Source organism: Octodon degus, unplaced genomic scaffold (assembly GCF_000260255.1).
Source record: "Octodon degus isolate 3935 unplaced genomic scaffold, OctDeg1.0 scaffold00044, whole genome shotgun sequence".
Classification (NCBI taxonomy): domain Eukaryota; kingdom Metazoa; phylum Chordata; class Mammalia; order Rodentia; family Octodontidae; genus Octodon; species Octodon degus.
The window spans coordinates 213,234-236,692 of record NW_004524620.1 but is presented as its reverse complement, the minus strand read 5'-3'; the positions used below and the strand labels follow the sequence as shown (position 1 = coordinate 236,692).

The following is a 23,459-nucleotide window of genomic DNA, read 5'->3' as shown; positions in this document are numbered from 1 at the left end:
CTAACCACTTTGAATACACAGATACAAAATGGACATTCATCTGTAGCCCCTTTTTTGGTTAATGTATTTTTTTTTTTTTAAATCCCACTTTGTACAGATGAGTAAATAAGGTCACTGTCTTCATCAAGAAGCTCTCTCTTGCCTTTTTTTTGTTTTTTCTTTTGGCACTGGGGATCAAACTCAGGACCTTGTGCTTGCCAGGCAGGTGCTTATGCCGCTGAGCATTTGCCTTCTTAATGTAAGTTAAATCTGAAGGTTAAAAAGTTCTAGATACCATGAGAACTATGGAGAAAATATCATGAGTGATGTGAAATGGAGAAATGATGTGAAATTGGGTGAAATAGTACTTGAAATTAGCCTTTGTTAGAAGCTAAGATGCTATTTTTGCATTGAGTTTATTTTTTTGTGTGTGTGTTTGACTATGCCATAAGAGAAGGAAAAAGGCTGGGCATGGTGGGAATGCCTGGAAGGACAGGAGCAGGAGACCTTGGCAGGAGGGTCACCATGACCATGGCCAGTCTCAGCTACCAGCAAAACCCTGTCTCCAAAAAGAAAAAGTGTACATGGGGTGGTGTGCACATGTGATCTCAGTACTCAGGAAGCTGAGGCAGGAGGATCATCGCAGTTTGAGGCCGTCCTGAAGTACATGAGACTGTCTCAGAAAAACAAGATTAAAAAGAGGGGGGGGGAACCCCTCAAAGGCAGTTCATTTGCTGAGAAAGAGATGGCACAGTGCAATGTGCGCAGTGTAATTAGGCAAGTACTTGAGTATTTCTGTACAGCTGTCTTTCCTGGAGTCTTACATGTTACTACCCCTTTCTAAAACTGACTCTTCCAGGAAAGCCATGGTTAGATTATCTTTTACTAGATGAGAACTTAATGAGATAGCATGTGGCTGTGTTCTGTGCTCACAGTTTCCGCGGGCCAGTGGGTCAGGAGCAGCTGGTGCTTTTGGCTGGGAATCTCACATGGTGAGGGTCGCAGTGACCCTTTGCTGGGCCCAAGGACATGGGTCTCTAAAACTGCTTGAGCACCCTCACAGAGTGGTGGCTATGGTTCGAGCCAGGCGCAAGTGTCCTTTTTATGACCAGCCTTGTGAGCCCTGTAGCTTCACTCACACCATGTTCTCCTCCTGCTTCCAGGGAAGGGGAATTCATCTTCAATGTTGGAAGGGAGTCTCGGTTCAGAGTCTGGGGACTCAGTGGTTTGCAGATTTTTCCTTAGAACCTAAGAAACCTCTGAAATTTCAAATTTCACAGAAAGGGCAAATAATCTTTTTTTTTTGGTGGGAGGTTTTCATGTAGCCAATCCAAGAGCATTGTTCAGTTCTTCTTTCTGCTGATTGGTTGCTGTGGCAATAGCAGGTTGCTCCCATTCCATAACAAGTTGCTGTACCACATGGTCTCAGTGTTATTCTTCCCAAAGTCCTAAGATCCCTAAGATGCTGCCAGAATGCCCTACACCTTGTAAGGCTTTATTAACACTGTATTTCATTAAATTATGTAATGGCAGGAGATAGAGCATATGAGGGTTTAAACTATAAAAATAGACATCTATAGGCATTTTTCTGACCATGTCTGAAATTCACAGTTTTTCACAATTTGTGACCCTGTGAATTTTGGAGGTGCACTGTAAACAAATTTGCAGATAGAATTTTTTTTTTTTTTTTTAACCAACCCCATTCTTCTAGAACTTTTTCAAGTTGAGCAGAATTGTACAGAGAATTCTCACACAGGCACGACCATCCCTACTGTTAACATCTACCACCAGTGTTTCCAGTTGGTGGACCTATATTAGGGGAGATTGATTGATTGATTGATTGATTGATTGATTTTTGGTTTTGGTGCCAAGGACTGAACCCAGGGCTTCCAGCTTGCTAGGCAAGCATTCTACCGCTGAGCCAAATCCCCAGCCCCTGGTGGTCCTGTATTAATTCCTACATCGTTATCACCCCAAATTCAGTTTACATAAGGGTTCAGTCTTGGCGCATATATTCCAGGAGTTTGACGAACTATATAATCTGTTTCCATCATTGCATCATCCAGAATAGTTTCCAGTGCCTGCAGACATATGCATGAAACTACATATGTTTCAATGTGTACATGCACCCTGTCTCTTTTGTTTAGATAAGTATCTCAGTATGTAGCTCAGGCTCACCTCGGACTTGCTGCTAAGCTCAGGCTGGCCCTGAACTATGGTCCTCTTGCCTCAGCCTCGTCAGTGCTGGGATTATAGTTGTGTGCTATTATGTAGGACATTCTCTATCTTTTTTTTTTTGGCTGAACTGGGAATTGAACTCAGATCTTTGCGTTTGTTAGTCAAGCGCTTATCCTACTGAGCCATCTCCCCGGCCCCCCCTATATCTTAATTATAATGATTTTTATATAACTTCTAAAAATACTCAGAGCTTTCAGGGTGGAGTCAGTTATGCTTATAAATCTAGTGTGATCCTTGAGGACTGTTAGCGATCATAGCACCATTTGCCTGTACGTGAAACACCTCAGATTACTCAGCCTTGTGGTTATGAATTGTTATGGTTTGTATCTAGGTGTCCCCTTAAAGCCTCATGCAGTCTTGGGGTCGCTTCTGGAGTTTGTGACCGATTCTTTTTTCTTTTTTTTTTGCTTTGCCAAATTTTAATTTTTGAGGAGTCCACTGCATTTAAAAAATAGTAAATCTGCTTGTCAAAGCTAGGTCATTAGTGTCACAATTAGGCAGCTGCTAATGTTTCCTTTCTGAGATCTCAGTTTTCATTCAGCATCTTCGGAGGAAAACTGCAGACTGACAGTGCACCCTTAGTGAGGAGATGCTAGCTGTGAGTTCAGCAAAGAGAGGGGAGGCCCGAAAATGTTGCTTGCTTCATATTTTTAATGTGTCTCCTTCCTCCAAGTTCTGTGGAGCTATCACAGCTCCCAAGGGGAGCATGACCTTCGGCCTATTACCCCTCAGACCCTCCACGCTGTCCATTTCCTGTGGCCCTGAGAAAGACAGCACAGTGATCTGCTTCACTTAGGAGTGTTAGTGTAAAACATTTACATACAAGGTGGTTCTCTAACTCCTGCGAAGGAGGCAGCCACATCTGCACATAGGTTGGCATGACTGTCCTCAAAACTGACTGGTCACTTGCCCCAGCTGGTGGCTCCAGTGTGTAGAGTTGCAGTTGGGATGATGAGGGTGTGCTTGCACCTGTTCCGTGGCTTGGCGATGCTATCACAGGTTTAGAAAGGTGCGTGATCCGGCAGGGGTGGGTCTGCATGCCCCACTGGGGAAGGGAGGCTGTCACTGCCATTCTCGTTGCCACCCACAACCTTAGACTTTATGATCCTCACTGGTCTTCAAATGACTTGAAGGTGGCAGAGTTCCTCATGGCTGGCATACTTATCGAGTGGCGAATGGAGTAGCTGCTCATGTCTCCAAGCTTCCTGCTGATGGCAGAGCCCATTGTGGATAAGGCAGCAGATATCTTCTGTTCTGCCTGACACAGAGTTTCCTGGGTTTTCTTGTAGAGGTCGGACTGGGTCACTTTCTCATTCTACTCTCCACGTTTCTCAGAAGTTTTCACATAGGCATTAGAGACCTGCACATCATGCCAGCTCTAGACAGGTTCTGCTTTCAGCTCCCCCAAGGCAGACAGGCCCAGCCTCCTTTTCAGCTCTCCGCAGTGCCTCTCCTTGGCTGACAGGACCTGGCGCAGGGTGATGATTTCTTCTTCTACCTTGGCAAGCTCAGTCCTGAGCTCCTCCTCTTCTGCCTCTGTCAGACCCTGTTCAACAGCAGGAGTCTGGGCAGCCACACCTGGGCCAACAGGGACACCAATCATGAAGGCGGGCAGCTGACGTTTGTTAGGTGAATTCAGGTTGGTATCTTGGCCAGCGGAGTCCATGTTCAATCGGCAGGCTGGTCGCAGCCAACGTCAGGACTGGGCTCGAGCACGCTAAGTGACCAAACAAGCAGGCCCCGGAGCAGCCTGCGGCGCAGACGCCAACCAGCGGGCCGCGTGGCCGCAGCCCTTGTGATCGATTCTTGATCCAGTGCTGGGATTATGGGTGTGAGTGCCCTGGGCAGACATTCTTCATTGCAATGGAAGGAGGGGAGAGAGGCTAGCCAGCTGCCTGAGCTGCTGCCACTCCTTTTGCTCTCTGTCTTTGCCATTGTTGCTTTCTGCCCTGTGCCACTCTGCCTTGGAGCCAGCCGAGTATGGCCTGAAACCTCTACTAACTGTGAGCTAAATAAACATTTCCTTCTCTAATTTTGGGTGTCGGGTATTTTGTCCCAACACTAGAGAAGAGTAACTGAGACATGGATTGATGGCAGTTGTTGAGCTGCTCTTACCAGATCTGCTGCTGCAGCTTTCTTGGCTGCCATTCCACACACACTGAGAAGCTTCTGTGGAGGGTAACTGCTTTAGGCACTCACTGTACAAGAATCTTGGAGTCAAGGAAAATAAAGAGGTGGTCCTTGACTGCCCATCGTGCTGGCCAGGATATTAACACCTGATAGTCCTTGCTCTGGCAGAGGTCATGGCGTTAGCAGAGCCATGGGTCTGGAAATACATGGGTATTGGAGGGACGGGAAGTGAACTAGTAAGTTACAGAGGGCGTGAAGCCACAGCTTGGAGGACTCAGAATCACAGGGACCGCTCCCTTCCGAGTAATGGGAAGACTACAAGTTACTATAGAAGCCAGAGATAAGATTTATTTTGTGTGTATAGAGGGCCCCAAGGTCAGGAAATGAGCTGGGAGACTGTTGTTGAGTGCAGATGTGTGAAGCTAAGTGTGTACCAACAAGACACCAGGCCAGTGTTAGATACGCAAGACTCGTGTTGAAGGTGTCAGGGGGCAAAGGTAGAGGAGCCTGCAGGCTAATGCAGGTTGGACCTGGGTAGGAGAAAGGAGAGAAGGAAAATGGTACACAGCAGCGCAGATCTAAGTCACCATCTGAGGCTAATCTGTCTCATAGAAAGGTTTACATCGGTTCTCGTGGGCTCAGTCTGTGGCTGAGAGTGGGCAGGGAGGAGGTTTGCACAAAGGTGATGGTTGGTCCAGGGAGGTTGCAAGTGTGGCTGTCAGTTTCTAGGCTTGGTGATCTGTAGTGCTGGTGATGTCACTGGCAGAAAGGTCAGAGGGCAGAGGGGACAGTCCTGGAGGCAGGAGAGATGGAGTCCTGCACAAGCATAGTTGGGTTGGAGATGGTGGTGGAAGCAAATGTTAGAACGTAGAGTCTAGAGCTGGAGAGCGCAGTAAGAGGTGAAGGTGCAGATTTAGTGAATCATTGGAGTGAATGAATGGGCTTGAGTGACATTCCTGGGGAAGGGGAGGGAGCATGGGAAGAGTGGGAACCTGGATGCTGGGAACCAGAGCACAGAGAGGATGGTGTGAGGTGAAGTCATCAGAACACATTTTCTGCGAGTCCTTGTGGACTCTAGTGCTGTATTCTGGACTTTTGTCAGGTATGAAAGCGAAAGATAGAGCCCTTCCGAGGTGGTAGCACTTGAGAGGCTGCCGCTGTGTGGCGCTCCGCCTGTGGGGCAGGAAGGAGAGACAGTAGCGCTTGCTTGTTGGGTGAGCAGTGTTTCTGAAGAGCTGGAGATGTCAGAGATCAGCCTCAGTAGAGGGCCCACTGGGACCGGCCGGGTGGATTGGAAAGGTGCTTTAGGGTCAGGGTCTCCTCCCTGGGATCACTTGGAGATCAAGAGTCAGGAATAGAGCAGGGTGGTGACTGAGTTCAGCTGAGGTTAAGGATTGGCAAAGTCGGGTGCCAAGGACTTCAAGGTCCGCTAATCAGCTGGGGTCAGCTGGACTTGGAGGAGGTGGGGCAGCCCCATCCCCCGCCAGCACTGTGTTGTGCGTGGAGGCTCAGTGTTCACCCTGGATGGCAGGAGTGAGGGTCTGATTTGGGCTGTGGGGCAGGTGCTGGACAACAAGGTTGGGAGCAGCCTGCTGTACGTCTGTGTTCTGGCTTCTTTTTTTGTCTTCTTTCCACTCAATAAATAGCACTGGGCCTTGCTTCAGTCAGTCAATTATAGGATGGGTGAGTACATTTGACCTCATTTGGATAACTCAGGCTACTTTCACTCATTAAACCCAGAGTACAAAAATGCATAATAAGAACTTTCTTTGGGGGGCTGGTGAGATGGCTCAGTGGTCTAAAGCACCTTCTTAGAACAAGCTTAGCGAAGCACAGGGACCGCGGTTCAATCCCCCAGCACCACATGCCAGCCAGCCCCGCCCCCTGGTGGGCTGAGCTGGCCACACATACACACACACACACACACACACACACAAATAAATAAAAATAAATGGTTAAAAACATTTATTAAAAAAAAAAAAGAACTTTCTTTGGGGTGTGATTTTGAGATAGGGTCTTGCTATGTAGTTCAAGCTGGCCTTGGACGCACTATATAGCACAGACTGAACTTGAACTCATGGTGATATTCCTGCCCCAGCCTCCCAAGTGCTAGGATTACAGGTGTGCACCATCATGCCCAACCCAAACTGAAAACTTTAATGAGGATTCTCAATGCCTGTTCAATGTACTAGTTAATTAAACAGTGAGAATAAAAATCTGTGAAAATCTGAAATTATTATAGCCTCTGCGTTATGACACAAACTTTTTTGTTTTTGAGTCAGGGTCTTGCTATGCAGTTCAGGCTGGCCTTGTGCTCACTTTTATAGCCCCCAGGCTGGTCTCAAACGCACAGCAATCCTCCTGTCTCAACATCCTGACTACTGGGATTAGTTCCGGGGCCAACATGACATGCAGGTCTGGGGATCAAACTCAGGACATTGTGTTTGTCAGGTAGGTGCTTATGCCTCTGAGTTACCTCCTCAGCCCCACAAAACTTTATTAATAGTGGCATTTTTCCACTTAAAAGTGCTTCGCTGAAGCCTTTGCTTTAGAAATTGAGTTGAATCAAATGTAAGAACAATTTGTACATTTGTCATTACGAGTTCTGTGATGGTTAAGTTACTGCGACTACTGAACTGTTTGTATGTGAGACCTTAGGTTAGTTCTTATTGCAGCACATTGATTCTGTATTTTCTGAGCACCTATGTGCCTAACATCCCACTATTTATTTAGTGAAGTCTGGGATTGACCACTTGACTATTCTTTCAGTCTAGTAAAAAAATCATCTTTCCTTTAAACAAGATACGTCAGTTGGTCAAGTTAGATTCTTGGAATGTACTTTCTTGTTCTTTCTCTGCAGGCCATAGCAGTGTACTCACTGGGCAACAAGGAGGAAAAACAAATACTCAGATTCTCCTTTCAAAAATAACCATTTGGCCAGATAACACAAGGATCTTGCATTCCAGATAAATATTATAAAGCGCAGTGCTTCTCTTTGTTTTCTTAAGCAACTTTCTCAGGCCAGATGAAGAGAACATGGAGGCCTCCCCCGGACAGGAAGATTTGTCTAAGGAGCAAAAGAACAGAGCTGATGTTCTTACCCCACTTCCTGTAGCTTTGTTGTTGATGATCGTACAGCATGTGGGAGCTCGAAGCAGGGTGTGCTTTAAGTGAGCAGGGTGAGCCGAGGGCCCTCCTGGTCATACACGGATGAAGACCATGGAGCCCTCAAAGCCATGTGGGACATGCTTCAGCTCCTTTGGTGGAGGTGGCCTCAGGAGCCCCTACCCAGAGCAGATGAAGGACTCAATCGGGTAGTTTACTAATGGGTTGAGCAAGAAGATGGGGAATAGAAGGGAGTCCAAACTCTAGGCAGGGGCGCTGGCTCGTCTGCCCCTTGCCGGCCCCTGCGGATTTTCATTGTGAGGTTTCCATTCTGTTCTGTGCAGAGCACATAGTGTGGTTTGGCTTTCTGGCAAAACCAATTCTATAATTGAGCAGGCTTTGCATGTGAAACCCTTTGCTTTTCAGGGAGGAAGCTTGACGTCGTGGGGTATACGCTGGGGGAGTCGGTGAAGCCACCTGTGTGTGGCTATGAGGAAAGGGGCAGGGTGTTGGGTAAGGCTGGTGAGAGCAAGGAAAGATGAAATGGTAGGATGGTGTTTATACCCAAATTCTGGCTTCCATTTAGAAAAACCAGAAAACCTTACATGTATCACCGTCAGTTGTCTATTTTGAGCAGTACCTGGACCCCACCTCAGTTTCCTATGCAAGCTTTGAAGTTTTGAAGGAGCAGTATTTGTATGCTGGTAAGAAAAATCTGCCAAGGCTGTCTTCCGCCCCAGCTTTCCTCCTTAGCCCCTGGCAGAGAAAGTCTTTTCTCAAACTGGTGACATTGTCTGAACAGATGCAAATATGAGTGTGTTAGTTTCTGTGCCGAGGATTTCCCTGGAGACCTTTTCCTGGTCCCCTGGCAAGCGCACAGAGGACAGGCGTGGAGGGAGGCTCTGCACCTGGCCAGCGGCCACTCTGCAGAAGGCGCTGCTGGCCGGTCTGCCAGGCAGCGGCATCACTGACAGGACCTACCCAGTGCATTTCCTGAGAAGTACTTTGATAAAGACATAATACTATAATTTAAGTTTTGAATAAATAATATAGACACATTGTCTCAACTTCAACAGCACAAAAAGATATATAGGGAAAAAGGACTCCATAACCTTTTTTTTTGTGAATCATAGAGATAATTCTGTTCAATGCAAGCATGCAAGCACATTTATTCTTTTTAAAATATAAGTGATAGGCCTGGGGATGTAGCTCAGCGGCACAAGTGCATGTATGGCAAATGCAAGGTCCTGAGTTCAATTCCCAGTACACAAAAAGGTGTGTGTGTGTTCGTGTGTGATAGCATAATTTATGTACTCTGTAGACTGTTAGACATAGCATTTTAGATTTTAAAAGAAGGAAAAACAAAGTATTGGGTAAATTTGTCCACATAATTAAGAAAATGTAGGATTGTGTTTGACATAATGAGTTAAGAGTGGAGAATTGTGTATGTGTGTGTCTTCTATCTTCTTTTTTTGAGTGGAGTCTCCCTGTGTAGTTCAGGCTGACCTTGTACTCACTGGGTAGCCCACACTGGCCTCCAATGTATAGTGATCCCTCTGCTTCAGCCTTCCAAGTGCTGGGATTACAGGCGTGCACCATGTAAGGTGACTCACGGCCTGGCTCATGCATTTCAGTAACATTTTCTAGTTCCTCTGCAAATTTATGTTTATGGGAGATTAAAGCTTAATCATAGCAATGCATCAAGTATATAATGGCTATCACTTTTCAGCCTTTTGGCTGAGATCAAGTGAAGTATATAATGGTTACATTGGATTATTCCTCCTAAGAAGTATTTGATGTACCGGTTCACACCAAGGCGTACATAAGCACAAATACCAAGGGAATTGCTGCTGGAAAGACTTATGCAGAATTACATAAGGAGGAAAGATCACTCTGAATTCTGAGAAGCAGCACAGTGCACCTCTTTACCTGTGGATTCCTAGGAAGCAGCGCCGGGCGGCCTCTCTGACCTCTCTCCTTGGCACATTAAGACCAGGGCACAATGCAGTGCTCTGAGGCAGAACAGTAGACAAGGTGAGGAGCAGGTGTGAATTCTGCAAGGGCATAACTTACGGCTTATGTCACTGGAGCGTTGCTTGAGTCCCTTCGCCCTGGGAGTATAGGGCTCTGCGTGCCCTGCAGGGTCATAGGAGGTGCCTGGAAAGTGACAGCTGGTCTCCAAGTATTTCTTAATGTACGCCTGCTGTTTCATTCTGTCCCTTCCTCCTTGGCTAGTTGCACTGCAGTGTACTTTCAAGAAGACAGAGGAATTAGGCCTGTTGGAGTCAGGGGGCGAAGTGTGAGGACTGCACCTCAGAGACGGTGGCTCTCAGGGATATCTGGTCTTTTTTTCTCTAGTTTTTGTCCGCATAGCCTCGCTGGACTGCACTGCCAGGGCTTGGGTGGCACGGCTGCTCTTTCTGATGCTTCTCTCAGTAGGCAGGGGGAGAAGGTGCTACTGTGGAGTTATGAATCTCTCACTGATGTCGCTGGATGGGGAGAAGTGACAGCGGGGGCATTGTGTGCTTAGGGTTTGAGTTTGATCAATCTGGGTTCTGCTGAGTTTGGCTTCGGATGGATTTAATAGGTCAATCTGCAATTTGGGGCTTTCCCTCCTTTTCTTTCCATTGACATTGGCTGACCACTTATGGTAATAGCCACCTCTGGGCTCCTAGATGCACCCGACTGGCTGACGTGCACACTTGGCCAAAGTAAAATTTGAAGAGTGGTTATGAGAAATGGCAACCAGGAACAAACATTTGGAACAATTCCCTCTCTAGACTGAGTGTTTGGGGCATGGTTTTCCTCATGTGTAGGGGAGGAAGCCCACAGTCTTAGATTTTTATCACAGTGAGGAGCAGCTTTATTGTCGTTCATCAGGTCACAGGCTGTCCTGGCTTCTAGCTGGGGACTTCCGTCATGCTGAGCAATAGCAAGGGAATGGCAAAGGCTTATTGTACCTTTTGTGCTTTAAGAAGCATGACTAGTGCTCTCCCTGCTATATTATTCTGGGGGTGCTGGGGACCAAGCCAGTGGCCTCATGCATGCAAAGTAAGTGCCTTGTCTCTGAGTTACACTCCACCTGGCCCACTTATCGTACTATTTATTTATTTAGGACAGGGTCTACAGGGTCTCATTGAGTAGATTGGACTTGTGGTGATTCTCCTGTTTTCAGCCTCCCAAGTACTGGGATCACAGGCACATGCCACCATGCCCGGTTGCAATTGCTGTCCCAGCATGCCCCAGGGGCCCTGGGGATTGAATCCTGCCTGTACCCTACTCTTGATAACTCACATGTATTAGATTGGTGTGCAAGGACAGCTCATTCTACTAACTCACTTTGTTCTCAAACAAGGTGAAATTGGGCATAAGGACCAGGCTGTGGTGAGGTTCAGTTGGGGAAAATTCATGTTAGCCTCAAGCTAGATGGAAGAAGAAGCCGCAAGTTTGGATGCTATTGTATGGAGCAGAGTATATCCTTATAGGATTAGGAACTTCTGTGCCTCGATTTTGAGGTCTTGTCTGTAATGAATTATTCAGGCCTTCTCTGTAATTACAGTAGTTATTTTGTTCTTTACCTATGCTAATTGGCTTTTAAATTTTACAAGCATTTTATTCCAGCGTGTAAGACATTAGTGACTGCTGTGAAGGGTGCTGGCTTGTATTTGGAGACCTTGAGCTTCAGTGGGATGTGCCTGTGGCTTCCTGGCTGGCCCAGTGCAGTGTCTTTTTTCCTTTCTAACAAAGGTCTGGGAGCGCAGGTGGCAGGACTGGAGCACAGGTGGCAGGCCCTGTGGGAGGGAGAAAGTGGGAACTCGGCTCTCTTGATGCAGGCTTGAATGTAGCCCATCCCCCTGGACAGCTGTGCTGGGAAATTGAAGGAATGGCTTTGCTTTTCTTTTTTCTTTTCTCTGTGTATGTGTGTGGCTGGGGATTGAACCCAAGGCCCCATGCATGTTGGACAAGTGCTTTATCACTGAACTATATCCCAACCCCAAGAAATGGTTTCACTGTACAAAGAAACTCCAGAGCTGGGAGATAGCTCTGTGGTCCAAGCACCTGCCTGGCAAGAGCAAGGACCTGGATTTGATCCCTGGTACTGCTTGCCATGCCTTCCCTGGCATACTGGGTTGGCCGCTGAAACTGGGCGTAGTGGCACATGCCTGTAATCCCAGTGCTGGGGAAGCTGAGACAGGAGAATCACTATGAGTCTGAGCTGCATAGTGAGACACTGTGTCAAATAAATAAATAAATAAATGATTAAAAAAGAAGAAGAAAATCTAGACACCTCACCATTCTAGTTGGGGAATCTGAGGTCTCCAGAAATATCAGCTTTTGTAGTGGTAGCATTGTTACTTTTCATACCTGAATGACACACCTAAGATTTCTAAAGACCAATTAGCATAAATAAGGACAAAATAATTAATGATAAAGATTCAGACCACTAAAGATGGTCAGTCTTGAGACATAGGAGTTTCTAGCTTGGAGAGCTCCAGTAAGAAGCTCGGAGGACCAGAGCGGCAGGGCTGGGTTTTAGTGGCCACCTTCTGGTCATCTGGGGTTGGCTGTGCTTGGTTCCCTTTCTGAGATCCCTGTTAATTCACCTGCCACAGCCCAGGCATTTAAGGAAGATAATTGAAAAGCTTTTATTTTTTTATTTATTTTTTTTTATCTTTTATTTTTTTTAATTTATTTATGTGTGTGTGTGTGTGTGTGTGTGTGTGTGGCCAGCTCAGCCCACCGGGGGCGGGGCTGGCTGGCATGTGGTGCTGGGGGATTGAACCACGGTCCCTGTGCTTTGCCAAGCTTGTTCTAAGTAGGTGCTTTAGACCACTGAGCCATCTCACCAGCCCCGAAAAGCTTTTAATTACTACAATCCTAACCAGAAACATCAAGCATGAGAAACAAGGCTTGTTGGTCCTACAGTGTCTCTGCCCTATCCCACCAAGCCAGAAAATTTTACAGACATTTTGTGGGCTTCTGCATGCCTGGGCTTTCTGCCCCCTTCTGAGTGGCAGGGACCCTCTGTCCCTGTGCCCATCTGTCACATGAACGAAGAGGAAGTCTTTGTCCCTGGCAAGACTAACTCCACGTAGCCTCTTGACAAGGCTTGTGAATCTGGGTTTGTGGACCCAGCTGACAGGAAATTGGCTGGTGTCCCCCTTCCAGGAACCCCAGCCTCCCTCTTTCCCTTGAGAGACCTGTCTACCCACCCCAGTCCTCCCTGGAAGGGGTCTGGGCTCCTTTGTAGGTCCGTAATAAAAGCTTTGTTTCCTATCAGAGGGAATTAGCGTACACAGCTGGCGCTGTTACCATGGAAGTAGGGCAGAAAACCACAGTGAAGAGTGAACGTGTAAAGTTCTATGAGCAAAATCAGAACGACACATTCAATTACCTCCTCATCGGGGAAGAATAGTAGGCTTGTTTTTCTCTGCCCTCGTACTCATGATTTTCCTGCTTGAGCCTCCCAAGCCCAAGGATGGACCACCACATCTGCCTGGGCATGGTAGATGTTTGAAGGCAACAGGAGGATCATAGTTTATGTTCCCAGAAAGAAGAGATCGGGGTTTCATTTTAACTCAGGGTTCTTCTCAGATTTTAGCACTGAGGTCCAGAGCTTCTGTCACCTCCCTGACCTGCTCTGGATTTGGAGTCCTTAAAGGGCCCGTAATTGTAGCCCTTGGCACAATAGCCAAATTGTATCTCTCCACCCCATGTGTTCTCCTGGGGCCGGGAAGGGGACTCCTGCACTGGAAGAATCTTGCTGTTAATCTTGCTGCCAGCTTGACTGACTGAAAACTGCTGATCTAAGTCTTAGCTTCTGCCATAGTTATTTGTAGTTCTGCCCACCACCACCATAGTATTTTTCCCTAGGCATGGACTAGTGAAATAGCCCCTGAACTGGTTATCTCAATACGGTAAGTTGCCAAACCACATGCCTGCGTATCTCCACTGCCTCCTCCCCATGGGGCTGAGAGAGTGAGCGAGCAATGTCCAGACCAGATCTCTGGGCTGGATAATTGGTTCTGACATCTGGCTGAGTCACACTGGGGAGCTGCCGGGAAATCTGCATTTTTCTGCACTGACTTTCAGGACATTCCAGTTTTCAGTACTGGCTTTCTTAGGTCAGTGGGTAAGAGGGATTTTAAAGAAGGCTTTCCTTTTACCTAAAACTAAAAGGAAGCAGGGGAAGGAGGAAGGAGTAAAAAGAAAAGAGAAAAGAAAGAAAAGACTGGACTGATATATGCTGTCTGGGCTGATGAGCTGTTTGTGTATGTATGTTCTGTTTTTTGGTGATATTGGAGGTTGAACCCAAGACCTTGGCTGTACTAGGGATTGAACCAGTGCCTTCATACTGAGCTACATCTGCAATCCTTTTTAAGTGTTGAGACAGAGTCTTGGTATGTGGCTAAGTTGCTTAGGACAGGCTCTAACTTTGGTCTTCCTGCCTCAGCCCCTGGACAGGCATGCACCACTGATACAGGAGAAAATATAACTTCCAACCTACTAGATGTCAGATATGCCCAAGTTTGTGTTCCCCGAAATTGATGAGTAGGAATTGATGAGTTCTTTATTGATAGTTCCGGAGAGACAGCAGGAGACCTGAAATTAAGCTGCCGAAGTTATTTTTCCAGAAATATTGTGTAGACCAAAATTATGAAGTAGGTTCAAACATGGGCCAAATTGTATTCAACCAGTGAGGATAGAAGTGCAGCCACTTAGCTAATAAGGATCTAATAGGGAAGCGTTCCTACAGCAAGGGTAGTGGGACAGAACAAAGGCATTTTTGGGAAGGGTCAGGTACTGAGTCCTGGTCACCCTCCCCAGTGACTGATGCCTATCTGGGTTTACTGGACAGGGTGGGTCCAATTACAATGTAATCTTAAGGTTCCCTTCACTCCTTTAGGGAAGTATTCGGGTCTGGCTGTTGCGATTTTGACTGTTTCTCGTTTTCTGCATAGACTCCCTCCACGGCCTGTGGGGCTGCCTATTAATTTCTGTCTAACTTAGCTGCCTGCAATGCTACCATGCCCATGAACGATAGGGTCTTAACAATGTGTAGAAATGCTTGTGTGCTGAAAACTGGATGGTTTGGGGATTTATTCTCTCGAAGTTCTATAGAAGGTCCAAAATAAAGGTGTGGTGGGGTTGGCTCCAACATGGAGTTCTTTTCTTGAGATAGGGTCTTACTACATAGTTCAGGCTGGCTTTGGACTCACTGGTATAACCCACATTCGTTTTGAACTCTGGTAATCCTCCTGCCTCAGCTTCCCAAGGTTTGGTGGTACAGGTGTGCACCTCTGCTCAGGGCTTCTCTTAGGAAGTTCTGAAGGAGAGTCTGCTCCATGCCTCTATCCTAGCTTCCAGCTGTTGCTGGTGAGCCTTGGCAATTTCTTCTTTTGCTAGACCATGGGTGACCCTAATTCAGGATGATCTCAGTTTAACTTGATTGTATCACTAAAAACTCAGTTTCCAATTAAGATTAGAATCACAGCCCCAAGGATTGGGCATTTGGTGTAGCATTGGGTTGGGGGGAACAGTTCAGTTCACATTCTGCTTGTCCATCTCCCTCTTGGACTGCTGTGTGGGCTTTTGACCATATCTCACCCCTCCCCCAGGTCTCCCTCTGTATGGTTTCCCACACCATCCACAGAATCGCATTATTCCCCTGTTTGAAAATGTTCCACGACTTCCAAATGCTACACTCTTGATTTGACAGGCCAATCTTTTCATTTGAGAACGCCTCAAGGGCATAATGTGGAGCAGGGACCTGTCCCTCCTGCACAGGGTCCTAATTGTAGCTGACCAAGCCTGCCAAGCCCTGCTAATTAATCTCCCCTCCTGCTGGGCTTCTGAATTGTTCTGCACCTAAGAAGATTATTTGGGGGTGAATGAACATCTTGCCTGATTGTTCCACCCATGCTGACCTTGGCTTTCTTCTGATGAGCTAGTTTGCCGTGCTTTCGTTTATTTCTTAACTTTTAGCAGCAGAAGATAAGGTAGATTTCCGTAGGGCAGTTGAATTTTGCCTGTTCCTAAAACTGATACTTCTATAGGTCTTCTCCTTCCTTAATCTACTGTAGCACAGTGACATATGGCTTTGAGATTGGCCTCCTGTGAAAGTGTGTCAAGTGGGATGGGATGTGGGTGAGGGGAGGGGTGGAGGATGGAAGTGTTTTTTTTCTGGGGAGGGGTCAGAATGAGAACAGTACTTAGATAGGATTCTGTTGGATTGAAATAGCAGAAAGCATCTTCCCAGCCAGTGCACTGAGTTAGTCTTTCCCCCCAGCACTAGGGATTGAACCAGGCTCTTCTTGTGTGCTAGCTGTGCTATCACCAAGATATATCCACAGGCTTTTTTCTTTTCCATTTGAGATGGGATCTGAGTTTTCCAGGTGGGCCTCAAACTTTTGATAATCTGGCATAAGCCTCCCAAGTAGCTAAGATTACAAGGCTGGTTTAGAATTTGCTGTGCCTAGATTTTTCTCTGCAATCACAACAATAAAGTGAATCAGTTCTAAGGGCTAAGTGGCTGAGTCCCTAAGAAGATCACGGGGGCCGGGGAGATGGCTCAGTGGAATAAGTGCTTCCCTGGCAAGCGCAAGGGCCTGAGTTCAATCCCCAGTTCTGCCAAAAAAAAAAAAAAAAAAAAAAAAAAAGTACCCTTCAGTGTAAGTGCTATACCTGCAGAGGGTATCAGGCCAGGACTAGTAGATTAAAGGGTGGAGTCTGGAGTTAGAGAAACTTGATTTAGTAGTCTATTAATTTTAGTCCATTTGATCTCAGGCAAGTGGTCCTTTTCAAACCTCAATGGACCAGTGAAATAGCTCAGCAGACTGAGTTACCTGCTTAGGCAAGTGCAGGGACAGGGGTTCAATCCCTGGTACCGCATGCCGCATTGGCTCCACCCTTGGGTGTGCTGAGCTGGTGACTGATTCCAAGCATGGTGGCCTAGCCTGTAATCCCAGCGATGAGGAGGCTGAAAACAGGAAGATCACTATGAGTCTGAGCTGCGTAGTGAGGCCCTGTACCAAATACACTGAATGAATGAATGAATACATGAATGAATAAAACTATAAACCTCAGTTTCCCATGCTGTACAGAAAGCTGTTGGTGTAATTCCTGGCACAATTCATACTCAGTAAATGTTGGGTGCTGTATCTTTCTGTTTTTATTTTGCTAATACTTTGTTGTTTTTGTGTGAAGGAGCCAGAAGTCCTGCTCCTGAGGACTTTGTGGTTCTTACTTAGCTAAGAGCTTGACTGGGAGTACTGGCTATGAGTGCATGTGTGTGTCTCTTATTAAAACCTGTTCTGTCCTTGTTGAGTCATAGGTTGCTCCTAAGTAGCCCACTTGGTGACATGAAAAGAAAATGTCCCCCAACTTTTTTTTACATGTATTTGTTTACAGGATCTCACTACATAGCTCAGGCTCATGGTGATCCTCCTGTTTTCAACCTCCCCAGCACTGGGATTGCAGGCATGGGCCACCACTCCCGGACTCTCATGGGGATTGAACCCTGGTCCCTATGCTTGCCAAAGTAGACACTTAGTCTGCTGAGCTATCTCGCCGGCCCCCCAATTTTTTTTTTTTAAGTAGGATTCAGTAGAAAAATTATACAAAAAAGTGTAGGTTGTATTTTTTATAGACTATAACCTTGTCTGCTTCTAGATAGTGTAAGGCAATTTTAAAGGGAAACGTATTTTACCGAGAGGAAGACAGAATGTTTATTTACAGTAAGTATAACACATGAAATGAGAACAAGAGGCCTGGAAAGAGGCAGCAGGCCTCGCTCCAGCGTGGCAACTCACAAGCCTGGGAAGCAGAGGGCTACAAAGAGTCAGTTTGCACGGCCAGTGGTGGTGCGCATCTGCCATTCCTGCACTCTGGAGGCCGGGACAGGTTGGTTGCTACAAGCTTGAGGCCAGGCTAGGGCACATGGGGAGACAAAAATTATGAGGGGCTGACCTCCAAGAGAAATTGTGTGCTATTCAGGTTTTTCTTTTGCTAGATTTCCACATATAGTGCTTTGTGTTGACTGGGTGGATGATTATAGTTTCTGTATGCTGTACCTGTTTTTCTCATATAAATATTAAAAACAAAAGTTTTTTTTGGTGCTCTAAGCAATTTATTTAACTGAAATAGGGTTCCATTTATCTAACTGAAGTGACTTCCATTTATTTTGGTACACCTTTTCCCCATGGTGATTTACAGGCTCTTCAAGCCAATATAAATATTTCATAAATATTTGGCCTTTTGAGTATACACCTATACAGTTTCATTAAGCAAGAAAAAACACTGAACAGTTAAAACTTGACCCAGTTAACTAGGTAGAATGAAAATCTGCTCCAAATATTTATTTCTGAGGTAAAGGTACCTGCTCAATTAAGAAAACCATCCTACAACACAGGATGATTTTTTATTTTCAAGTAGGCACTAGAGCACTTAGCCACCACTTAGGTGTTGACTGGCAGAGCTCCACCCCCAGCGAGATCTCTTGGGGAACAAGTTCTGGCCCCTCTGGCCCTTCCCCTTGGGCCTCACAACAGGCGCTCTTCAGTTGAACCCAGGTACCTTCTCTTTGGCTTCCTTTTTCTCAGATCGTTTTCCTTGATATGTTTCAGGAAGCTATCCCAGCTCTTTGAGGAGAGTTTCATATGCTCGATAAGGATATCAATCCTCTTGACAAGTATCTTGCTTGTTTACGACAACGCCAACAGCATGCTGGGTAACACTGTGGACTCGGGTTTGCCATGGTAACATTTGTGAGGGGTTCCCTTTGTACAGTACCCATCCTCTCGATCTCCACAGTGTCACCCTTTCTGTAGATTTCCATGTATGTGGCTAAAGGAACAAACTGATACTTTTTAAAAGGTCTAGAGGATGCATACCAGGTTCTCTTCTTGCCCTTTGTGTTGGTAATTTTGGCAAATCTGGCTGAAAGGAAGGACAAAACGAAGGCTTTAAGGTGTAATTAGCGCTCCTTTCTGAGACATTTTCTCGGTAATGTTTTTCTGTTTCCCACAAACAGGCGAAAATGAAATCCTTGCCACTCTGCACACCATCGCAAGCAAGAACCAGATCTGGAGGTCGTACATCGGCATGGGCTACTACAACTGCTCGGTGCCGCAGGCCATCCTGCGGAACTTGCTGGAGAACTCAGGCTGGTAACGTATCTCCCTCCGATCTCTCCTCCTGCTGCCACCCGCGTCAGCCTGTGTCTGCCCTCCACCACCGCAGGCGCCTGGCCCTGCTGCGGTCTCTGTGCTCAGCAGCCTTCCCAGCCTCTCTGCTTTGGAAATTGCTTGCTCAGGTGTGGAGGAAGTAGCGGTTGTACTCCCCAGGCTAGCACTGTCCCGCATGGGTGCTGGTGAGCCCCTCTCTCAACTTGGTTTCTGTGTTGTCTTTGAGCAGGTGTCCGGCCTGTAGGTGGGCAGGGTCTGGGCTTTGGTCTTCTCTGGCGACCCTGAGACTTATGGCTGGGCACCTCAGCCCAGTGTCTTCTGACAGGATATTAGGGCGATGGATAATTATGTCCCTCCACTCTTCTGTATGTTTGTGCTCACACCCCCCTGAAAGTGAAGAGGCGTAGGGCCAGACAAATGGTGATCGCAAAGCATCAGCTGTGTTGTGAGCACCTTCGTAGGACAGAGCACAGGAGTGCAGTGGACAGGCCTTCTCAGGCGGGAGGGGAAGGGCTGCAGCCCGTGTGCTGGGCGGCTCATTGCAGTCTTGCCTCGCCAGTTAGGGAAGTTATTCCTGCTCCCCTAGCATGTGTGTGTATGTCCTTGTGTTGGTGTCAGTGTTTCTCTCTGGCCCTCACTGATGAACGCAACTGAGAGGAAAAACTCCCAGGCAACTTCCAGGTAATGTTGTTTCCCATGTCTGTAGCAGTTTATGCCATAAAGAACCCAACAGAGTGCTTGGCGGTGCATGACTGTGATCCCAGCACTTGGGAGGCTGAGGCAGAAGGATCACTGTAAATTCAAGGCCAGCCTGGACTACATAGCCACACCCTTTTTCAAAACATTAAAAAAAGAAAAAGGAAAAGGAAAGAAAAAAGAGAAAGAATCGAATCCCAGTGCTAAGTGAAACACTTTGGGCTATGCCTGGTGGGGCATACCTCTTATCCCAGCACTTGGGAGGCTGAAACAGGAGGATTTCTGTGGCTTTTTTTCCCCCATAATTTTATTGAGAAACAAATAGCAATGAGACAGTTTCAAAGCAAATTGGTAGGACAGTTTCAATAATTAACACATTGCATACATTCTTCCTAGTGGCTAATTGCTATACAAGATGCAGACATGAGATCCTATTTACAAACACCATTAGAACAAATCCCTCCATTCATTAAGAGAATATAACTATATATCTCTCCTAACCATTTTGAATACACAGATACAACATGGACATTCAAGACCCTGTACTGCTGTGGCTTTAATATAGTGAGTTCAAGTCTAGTCTGCGTTATATAGTGAGACCTAGTCTCAAAGAAAGAAAAGAAATAAAACACCTTGGGTATCCCATGACATCCCCAGGCATCAACCCGAAGTGACCATCTTTTGGGAAGTCCTGTCTTAACTACAGAGGAAAACTGGAGGGAGATGTGATGTGATGTTCTCTAGTGATTTTGCATTGCAGGTAGCTTGGCTTTCGTGTGAGGCCAGTGTGAGGTGATGACAGCATGAACGGCTGCCCCTGTGGCTCAGGGGGGTTGAGCCCAAGGCACAGAGACTGTGGATTGTTGCTCACACTTACATTTGTAAGGGCTGGCTTCAGCCAGGGGAGGGTTGCTGTCCTAAGTGGCAGATCACGGAATCACCTTAACAGGACCTTTGGAAACACCCAGCACACCCCAGATCCGTGAATCTCAGTTTTGATCAGTACTTGCATCTTCTGTCTGCTTTTCTGTAAATGCAGGCATCCTCCAGGGAGCCAGACCCTGCCTTATCCCGGATGCAGCCCTCGTGCGTCTCCTGCAGGAGCCAGATCTGCTGTGTGAGCACAGGCCGTCTGCACCCTATCCCTGTGCATGGCATTTTTGTCTCAGTGTGCTCCCTTGCTCTTTAGAAAAGAGAGTGGGAAAGCAGAATGATCAAGAGCAAAGTTGTTTTCCTGCTGTGAGTGTGGGAGTGAGAACGTGTCTGCTCCGCTGGAGGCTGCTTTTTAACTCACTGTGGTGCCAGTGAGAGTCGGGTGAAACCCCAGGGTCTGTTTTGTCGTGAGGGCCCTGCCTCTGCTGTCCCTTCTGAGAGAAGCCTCGGAGGCGGCTCCAGCCACTGGCTGGCTGAGCCCTGGCCTGCAGCCTTGCGCTCGCTCGGTGGCCGCGCGGCTACTGCCCATACTGCTCCGGGCGTGAGCCGATGTGGTAATTTACTTTAGGAACAGCCAGTGTTTCAAGAGGGAGACAGTGTCATTCTGTGCTTTTCAGCCTCTGATTTGGGGTACATTTTAAGCACTGTTTTTCTCATCCTCCGAAAGCTGATCTGAACCAGAGAGAGGTCTGGCTGGGGCCTGCTCTGTACACCCGTGGGTGGGGGGCTTCACATTATCGCCCTTCTGAATGGTTTCCATAGAGACGTAGCCAACAAATTCCGGTGACGTGAGGTGAAAATAAATAAGCTGCACAGCCTCAAAAGAATACAAATATTAGGGCCCTCAGAAGAAGGATTGCACCAGGCCTAGAACTTGTTCTGTGGGCCCCACTGTTCCAAATCTTCAACTGCCCATGACGTCACTAACTAATAGCAGATCCGGGACCTTATTTTTGTTGTACTTCTCTGTTCTGTGAAACTTTGGCACCAAGACTGAAAGGAGAGAGTCTCATGAGTGTCTCTGGCCAATCCCTACTACCTCCCCCTTCCTATATCCCTAAAGAAAGTCACAGCCAGAGTGACAGCAGCGACGGATGCTTTGGAATGAATAGATGTGAATGCCGTGCTGAGTACATCAAGCATCCTATTGGAGCAGAACTAAGACCTTTCTTGGATGTGCACATACGGGTAAAAGCCAGTAGTGAATTGAGATGTAGAGAGTATATAGATCAGATCCTGGTGGGTGGGTGTGGTGCTGGGATTGAACCCAGGGCCTCACAAGCTAGGCAAGTACTCTACTGCTGAGCTACATCCCAACCCCACAGGCAGTTTTCTACTTTTCCCTTTAAGTTTCTTTTTTATTTTAATATTTTATATTATTTCTATTTTATTTGCCTATTTATTTGTATATCTAAGTATACTGAAAACCATGAGTTTGCACTAACACCTTTAATTCTAATTCAGTGCCACAGTTGTCTTCTGAGCTTCATCAGTTTTCACATTTTTGGTTATTTGTTGTTGTTGTTGCTTTGAGACAGGGTCTCTCACTATGTAGCTCTGTAGTTCAGGCTGGTCTGGAGCTTGTGGGGATCCTGCTGCTTCAGCCTCCCAAGTGCTGGAATTACAGTTGTGCGCCACCACGTCCAGCTCACAGACAATTTTCTTAATCACAGTGTCTTACCTAATTAATGCCAGTTCCTGTCCACATGATGGCAGACCCTAGGGTAGCATTTCTCTCTAGTAATGAAGGTTAATTTATTATCTCTGTGCTTGAGACTCACTGACCTAAGAGTCCTTCAAAAGATCACTGGGTGGTTTTTGTTTTTTGTTTTTAATTTATTTAGTACAGGTCTATAGAGTCTACAGGGTCTCACTACTCAGATCAGACTTGTAGCGATCTTTACTGTTTTTGAGCCTCGCAAACGCTGGGATTATAGGCCCATACCACCACACCCAGACTTAATCACTGCATCAGCCTGCCCCAGGGCGGGGCTGGCAGGGCAGGCCGGGGATCGAACCCCCAGCCCTGTGTCTCCACTGAGCTGGCTGGCTGGCCTAGATCACTGTTAATATGTTTTATTTTAGTGGAGAAAAAATGTACACTATAACAGTTTAGAGTAAAAGGAGTGGGATTACAGATGGCCATCCTGGGAAAAACAATCCCTTGAGAGGTCCCTGCGTTTAGCAGTGCTGATTAACTTTAACCCAGCCTTGAGCTTATAAGGGCTATTTGTATGGCTAGGAAGGTTGGGCAGGAGTTGTTCAATCCCGGCGTCCATGGTTGCAGGACCAGAGCACAGGGTCAAGTGGGAATGACTGTGCGCAGGAAACGGGCTTTTCCATACGTGGGCAGGGAGCCATCCTTGGTACTTGAGTGAGGGAGGAGGGTCAACACCACATGTTTGTATCACAAATATTATGTCATTTCTTCTAGTTTTGCTGAACTAGTAAGGCCATGAAGAAGGGGTGGGTATAGCCCATCTGAAGCTTAATAGTAACTATTATTTGGCTGTAAAAAATGTTAATCGTATTTTCCTCTACAAGTTACAGAGCAGTGATGCCTTTGAGAGAACAAGAATATCCAGGCTGAGAAGCTGGGGTCACCCAGGGGAAGACCAGAGACTGAAGCCAATGGGTGCCATGTAAATATGCAGAGAAAAGTTTGCAGTAGAAATGCGTGACAGTACCTTACAAAAGCACCAGTAGGGCGGCCCAGATAGCTCAGCGGACTAAAGCCCCTGCTTAGGCAGATGCAGGGACTGGGGTTTGGTCCCTGGCGCCCAGCCGGTTCCACCCCTGGGGCATGTTGAGCTGGAGAATGAGACTGGGTGTGGTGGCACGCACCTGTAATCCCCATGTTTGGGAGGCTGAAAACAGGAGGATCACTATAGTCAGTGTAGCGAGAACCTGTAGACCCTGTACTAAATATATTTAAAAAAAGGAAGCACGTGCAAATCTGTTGAGAAAGCTGTGCGTGTGCTTTTTAGATTGTCTTAAAGGCCAAAATAGAGACACAGTGCAGCATCTTAAGAGGCCCTGGGTCACTGTGAAAATATTGGTTGTATAACTGACTTTTAAAACACATATAGACTCATCTGTATCCCCAAGTGTTAAGGTTTTAAAACATAGCGGTTATCTGTGCTCTTTTCAACTCAGAAGAATTTGCAGTTGATTGTGTGATTATATATATAT

General features: G+C 46.7%; 1 protein-coding gene and 1 pseudogene across 1 annotated transcript in view; one reads left to right on the top strand and one right to left on the bottom strand.

The window, feature by feature from the left end:
- The window catches only part of Gldc (glycine decarboxylase), a 123,612-nt gene that overhangs the window by 9,653 nt on the left and 90,500 nt on the right, over positions 1 to 23,459 (top strand). Inside the window, exon 4 of the mRNA XM_023715826.1 lies at positions 18,485 to 18,620. Coding sequence (XP_023571594.1) covers positions 18,485 to 18,620 — 136 coding nt within the window. The remainder of the gene's footprint in view (positions 1 to 18,484; positions 18,621 to 23,459) is intronic.
- LOC101586499 lies at positions 3,103 to 4,002 on the bottom strand (annotated as a pseudogene).